Source organism: Mizuhopecten yessoensis, unplaced genomic scaffold, assembly GCF_002113885.1.
Source record: "Mizuhopecten yessoensis strain PY_sf001 unplaced genomic scaffold, ASM211388v2 scaffold11089, whole genome shotgun sequence".
NCBI lineage: Eukaryota > Metazoa > Mollusca > Bivalvia > Pectinida > Pectinidae > Mizuhopecten > Mizuhopecten yessoensis.
The window spans coordinates 121,470-129,105 of NW_018408874.1; the positions used below are offsets into that span (position 1 = coordinate 121,470).

Genomic DNA, 7,636 nt, shown 5'->3' on the forward strand with positions numbered 1-7,636 from the left:
TGATTAACTCTTGTACCATATGTAAATGAATCTGGAAATTCCATCATGGAAACCTCTGACCACCAAAACGGTTATTATTAGTGCTATTAATTAATGTTGCAATCCCTAGATCGTGACGCGAGACGACGGGTTGTGATTGAAGAACAATTTACGTTTAACACATGACGTAGAACGGTGGTTTGACATACTTATGAATAATTTAACAGCGCCACATTTTTTTTTTTAAATTAGTGTTTGCTTAGCGACAGAAAAAAGTCAATTATTAAATCAGTATGCTGCCCGTTTTCTTATTTAATCACTGGTAATCGCGTTTTTTTGTGTGGAAATAGTGTTAATTTGCTTCTTTATTCTTTTTTCGTTTTCCCATAACATGAATTATAAGAAATAATTTCACTGTATTTTGTACGCCTGGACGTAGTTAAGCTGGCACTGTTCCTTCTCTAAACATGTCCTGTCTTAACTGTCGCCAGCGTTGATTTGTTTGTGAACTCGTGACACTATTTGGCATATGAAAACTACATGAATACGTTTCGGGATCATTTACACGCCCTGTGTCTATGGTATAAGATAGGAGGATAGAGTTTTGAAATCTATCTTAAGGAATGGATATTGTCATCTGTATGTGTTTATGGGCAATAGGTGAGTGAGTTATGACTTTCTATCATTTATACGTAAAGTACATAGGTATATACTTTTGTGCAATGCATTTAAATTGCTTTCTACGAACAAATGTTGTTTATCTGAATAAGAATATAAACATTTTCGTCTTAAGTAAGGTGTTACATGTACAATGAACATAGTATCTATGGTAGGTTTACGTTTACCTATCAACCGGCTTACAGGTGTTGATACTTACTGGCCAGCCATCTTTTCGTTTATTGCACGTGTTTACAGTATATCAGAAAGCTTGTTCACCACAAGAACACTTATTGTGAGTTCTCGCTTATAAGAAAACAATTTATGTCGAACCTATGACCAAGAAATTTAACGAATTGTGTTTTATGTCGACTGGGATTTGTATTAAGCAAGCTATATTTTCCCTCTTTTGTAGGTGGCTATACCGTTTTCACCCAGCAACTTCATAACACAGATCCATTTTTTACAACGAGACCTCTGTTTCAACAACAACAAGCACGGCCTACTCTTTCGGGAGACAAGCAACGCATCCCAGAGAGCGATTCATTAACCCGTTCTGTAAAACAGCCATTATCCGAAGTAAATCAACGTTTTGGCCCTGTAAATCCACCAGCTGTTCCCCCTCCAGCCCCTCCACCCCCACCACCACCTCCACCACCTGTTGCACCCTTAGTCCTATCAGCCATCTCACAAAATGACCTATCAAAATTTAAGTATCGCATTCCAGCAGTGAATAAACCTGGACCTGAAGATCCTGTAATCGGACCTAAGGATCCAGTCAAAAAACCACTTGATACGGCAATAGCACCGAAGGATCCAGTCACAAAACCTCTTGATACGGGATTAGGACCGGAGGATCCAGTTACAAAACCTCTTGATACGGGATTAGGACCCAAGGATCCAGTCACAAAACCTCTTGATACGGGATTAGGACCCAAGAATCAAGTCAAAAAACCTCTTGATACGGGATTAGAACCCAATGATCCAGTCACAAACCCTCCTGATACGAGACTAGGACCCAAGGATCCAGTCAAAACACCTCTTGATACGGGATTAGGACCAAAGGGCGCACAAATTCCCATACCCCCAGCTGTGGAAAAAAGATGCCCAGAGTATCGTTCTTTATACAGGAGAGACAGGTTGATACTACTTTACCAAGAGGACAGATGTGAAATGTAAGAAAGCGAAGATTATATAGTATGTCTCCTGTATTTTAAGCACCTGCTTAGTATAAACGCATGCGCTGTAAACCGTTCTTAAACACGAGTCTGAACGCTTTCTAAATCATGGTTAACTAATAATACATTTCCTATTTTCAGGGAGGTCCGATTACGAAGAGATAAACAAACAAGGTAATTAATCATTGATTCCGGCTCTTAATTGATGTCATTGTTTAATACTATATCTGATGTTTTAACATTCAATTTGAAGGTACATTTGGTATTATACCAAATAGAAATTTCAAATCGTATCTCAATTACAAATGACTTATTTTTGTTATTATACTGACTTTATTACTCTGACTTAATTCATTGTTGAAAACACAACTACTTACTTACAATTCATAGGTTATTACCACTAATTTAATGTGTAGATGTCAGTTCTGCCACTGACTGAATACATAGGTGTAAGTACTATCACTGACTTAATACATAGGTGTTAGTACTATCACTGAAGTAATACATAGATGTACGTACTACCACTGACTTAATACATTTTTGTAAGTACGATCACTGACTTAATACAAAGATGTAAGTACTATCACTGACTTAATATATAGGTGTAAGTACTATCACTGACTTAATACATAGATATAAGTACTATCACTGACTTAATACATAGGTGTAAGTACTATCACTGACTTAATACATATATGTGAAAACTACCATTGACTTAAGTCATAGATGTAAGCACTACCATTGACTCAATTCATAGGTGTAAGTACTACCACTGACTTAATACATAGATGTAAGTACTATCACTGACTTAATACATAGATGTAAGTACTACCATTGACTTAATTCATAAGTGTAAGTACTACCACTGACTTAATACATATATGAAAGTACGACGACTGACTTAATTCATAGATGTAAGTACTACCACTGATTTAAGACATAGATATAAGTACTATCACTGACTTAATACATAGGTGATAGTAATACCACTTACTTAATTCTTAGGTGTAAGTACTACCACTGACTTAATACATAGATGTCAGTAGTATCACTGACTTAATACAAAGATATAAGTACTATCACTGACTTAATAAATAGGTGATAGTAATACCACTTACTTAATTCATAGGTGTAAGTACTATCACTGACTTAATACATAGATGATAGTAATACCACTTACTTAATTCATAAGTGTAAGTACTATCACTGACTTAATAATAGGTGTTAGAACTACCACTGACTTAATACATAGGTGTTAGTACTACCACTGACTTAATACATAGATGTACGTACTACCACTGACTTAATACATTTTTGTAAGTACGATCACTGACTTAATACAAAGATGTAGGTACTATCACTGACTTAATACATAGGTGATAGTAATACCTTTTACTTAATACATAGGTGTTAGTACTACCACTGACTTAATACATAGATGTACGTACTACCACTGACTTAATACTTTGATGTAAGTACGATCACTGACTTAATACAAAGATATAAGTACTATCACTGACTTAATACATAGGTGATAGTAATACCACTTACTTAATTCATAGGTGTAAGTACTATCACTGACTTAATACATAGATGTCAGTACTACCATTGACTCAATTCATAGATGTAAGTACTACCATTGACTCAATTCATAGGTGTTAGTACTACCACTGACTTAATGCATAGATGTAAGTACTACCACTGACTTAATAATAGATGTAAGTACTATCACTGACTTAATAAAAAGATATAAGTACTATCACTGACGTAATACATAGTTGTAAGTACTACCATTGACTTAATACATAGATATAAGTACTATCACTGACTTAATACATAGATGTAAGTACTACCATTGACTTAATACATAGATGTAAGTACTATAACTGACTTAATACATAGGTGTAAGTACTATCACTGACTTAATACATAGATGAAAGTACTACCACTGACTTAATTACATAGGTGATAGTAATACCACTTACTAATACATAGATGTAAGTACTACCATTGACTTAATACATAGCTGTAAGTACTACCATTGACTTAATTCATAGATGTAAGTACTATCACTGACTTAATACATAGGTGATAGTACTACCACTGACTTAATTCATAGGTGATAATACTACCACTGACTTAATTCATAGATATAAGTACTATCACTGACTTAATTCATAGATATAAGTACTACCATTGACTTAATACATAGCTGTAAGTACTACCATTGACTTAATACATAGATGTAAGTACTATCACTGACTTAATACATAGGTGATAGTAATACCACTTACTTAATTCATAGGTGTAAGTACTACCACTGACTTAATTCATAGGTGAAAGTACTACCACTGACTTAATTCATAGGTGTTAGTACTACCATTGACTTAATACATAGGTGATAGTACTACCACTGACTTAATACATAGGTGATAGTACTACCACTGACTTAATACATAGGTTTAAGTACTACCACTGACTTAATACATAGGTGATAGTACTACCACTGACTTAATACATAGGTGATAGTACTACCACTGACTTAATGCATAGGTGTAAGTTCTACCACTGACTTAATACATAGGTGATAGTACTACCACTGACTTAATACATAGGTGTAAGTACTACCACTGACTTAATACATAGATGATAGTACTACCACTGACTTAATACATAGGTGATAGTACTACCACTGACTTAATTCATAGGTGTAAGTACTACCATTGACTTAATACATAGGTGATAGTACTACCACTGACTTAATTCATAGGTGTTAGTACTACCATTGACTTAATACATAGGTGATAGTACTACCACTGACTTAATACATAGGTGATAGTACTATCACTGACTTAATACATAGGTGTAAGTACTATCACTGACTTAATACATATATGTGAAAACTACCACTGACTTAATTCATAGGTGTTAGTACTACCATTGACTTAATACATAGGTAATAGTACTACCACTGACTTAATATATAGGTGTAAGTACTACCACTGACTTAATACATAGATGATAGTACTACCACTAACTTAATACATAGGTGATAGTACTACCACTGACTTAATTCATAGGTGTAAGTACTACCACTGACTTAATTCATAGGTGATAGTACTACCACTAACTTAATTCATCGTAATATTTATAACAGTTTCGTGTTAAATCGACTGACGATGATTAATTCATCCTAAGATGATATTGAAAATAAATGAAAGATATCAATCCCGAATAAAGTAGACAATCAATTATCATCTCGCTTCGTGATTTAAAATGATATTTGTGAGCAATCTTTTAGACAATCGAAATTATATAGAAGAAAACGTCAATATTAGTAAGGCTGGTAAAGTTTTTCGAACTATTTTTTTTTATAGAAATTGTAACAAACAATTATGAAGAGTATCAGGATCGCTAAATATATGTCTAGCGGACAACGTCAAAAATTGGATTGAAATGGAGATAAAAGATCGTCACATTTCTAGTATTTCCTAGTTTCATTGCTCCCTATACAAATTTCTTTTATGTTGACATTTTGAACGTATACCTCCTCTGAAAATGTAGTGTTCATATACATAATAATCTAACATGTTATTGTTGTTAATTTTGCTTTTATGTATCTATTCACAAGTCATCTTAAATTGCACTTTATATCTTTTATTACACTTTATTGGGAGATAATTGATTTGATCAACGTGATAAAACTGATATTTTTTTCACATTATGACATATATGTAACGTGATATCAGTAACACTGTGACGACATTTGTTGTTCTCCAATCAGAACGGACTTTTCTATTCACTGCACTCATAACCGAAGTTTTTTTTCCTGTTTAGATTCAGATGAAGCCTATTATATATATTTACTAACAAATCGTTTTAAGTAGGTAAAGTAAAAAAACAATTTACTTTGTTGTCAATTCTATAAATTCTCTAATTTTCTAATTCAACGACATTTTGTCGTCATAAGTACTTCTATAATGTATAAAACAGAAATATGAATGGTTGTACAATTGAAAACAAAATATACTTCATTAGTGTTTACAAAATGTATGGATATACATATATCGTATATAGGCATTCACATATTCCTGAAGCGTATTTTGTATTCAATGGGAGACCGCTAAATATCCTCTATAACTCGTACTTTCTATGTCCATGCTACGTCAGTGTGTTTACATAATCACATAAATGTCTTGACAACAACACCTTATTTGACGTCATAAATGAGATAACTGTGGGAGGGAACATTCTTAATTAGAAATGTATCACATTGATATGCATACTCTCAAATTCGGTCATTTGTGCTCGTTTGACAAGATCTGTGTGTTTATGTTTTAAATGCTTTAGAGGAGAAACCACATCCGTGAGATTCAGGAGGCATAGACAATCAAAACAGGACAGACAGCGAGCATCAAGGACACAGGGACAGAAAGTAGTATGCGATGAACTCCCGGTCACTGAGGTAGCAGGCACAAAGTCTATTATCACTCGCCCAGACGAGTGCAAGCTGTGAGTATTCTGAAGATGTATCTTGTTTCTTCCTGCAAGAAGTGGCTTGTTATAAATATGTAAACTGAAATGGTAAAACAAAGGATTGCGTAACTAGCCTGTTCATGTTACAAACAGCGACTGGAGTTTAATAACCTGTGTGTTCACGTAGATCAATATATTTCATAGTGTTTACAAACAAAAACTTGTCAATTATATGTAGGATTATATCATGTTTACAGTTATAAGACGTTCTGTTGTTTGATCTATTGCAGAGATTTATCAGTCGAGCTGGTAGCAATGCCACCTGGACGATCCGGTAAACAACACAGAAATCGAAAAAGGTAACCATGAACAGTCCATTTCAATATCAGAGTGACTACCTAGTGTAACACCAGTGGACCATAGCTTTACGTGAAGGGTATTTAACTTATTGTAAACGATGTCTGCAGGATTCTCCTGTCTTCCATGTGTTTGACTGTAAACACAATGTGCTGGATTGTCTGGTCGTCTTTGTTATTGACTATAAACACTTTGTGCTGGATTGTCTTGTCGTCTTTGGTGTTGGATTTAAACACTTTGTGCTGGAATGTCTGGTCCTCTGTGTTGTTGACTGTAAACACTTTGTGCTGGATTGTCTTGTCATCTTTGGTGTTGGATGAAAACACTGATTGCTGGATTGTCTGATTGTATTTTTCATGGACTGTAAATACTGTGTGCTGGAATGTCTTGTCATCTTTGGTGTTGAATGTAAACACTTTGTGCTGGAATGTCTTGTCGTCTTTGGTGTCGAATGTAATCACTTTGTGCTGGAATGTCGTGTCGTCTTTGGTGTTGAATGTAAACACTGTGTTCTGGAATGTCTTATCGTATTTGTTGTTGACTGTAAACACTGATTGCTGGATTACCTTATTATCTTTGTTGTTGACTGTAAATACTGATTAATGGATTACCTTGTTATCTTTGTTGTTGACTGTAAATACTGTGTGCTTGAATGTCTTTTCGTATTTGTTGTTGACTGTAAATACTGTGTGCTGGAATGTCTTGTCGTATTTGTTGTTGAATGTAAACACTTTGTGCTGGAATGTCATGTCGTATTTGTTGATGAATGTAAACACTGATCGCTGGATTACCTTGTTAGCTTTGTTGTTGACTGTAAACACTGACTGCTGGATAACCTTGTTATCTTTGTTGTTGACTGTAAACCCCGATTGCTGGATTACCTTGTTACCTTTGATGTTGACTGTTAATACTGATTGCTGGATTACCTTGTTATTTTTGGTGTTGACTGTAAACACTGATTGCTGGATTACCTTGTTATCTTTGGTGTT

General features: G+C 34.4%; 1 protein-coding gene across 1 annotated transcript; it reads left to right on the top strand.

Moving 5' to 3' along the window:
• Positions 1 to 406: 406 nt before the first annotated feature.
• On the top strand, positions 407 to 6,677 carry LOC110465546 (protein enabled homolog). Its single transcript, XM_021521452.1, has 5 exons — positions 407 to 639; positions 1,052 to 1,811; positions 1,956 to 1,988; positions 6,165 to 6,326; positions 6,581 to 6,677. The coding sequence occupies exons 1-5, from the start codon at positions 603 to 605 to the stop codon at positions 6,651 to 6,653; spliced, it is 1,065 nt and encodes a 354-aa protein (XP_021377127.1). The 5' UTR covers positions 407 to 602; the 3' UTR covers positions 6,654 to 6,677.
• Positions 6,678 to 7,636: the final 959 nt, after the last annotated feature.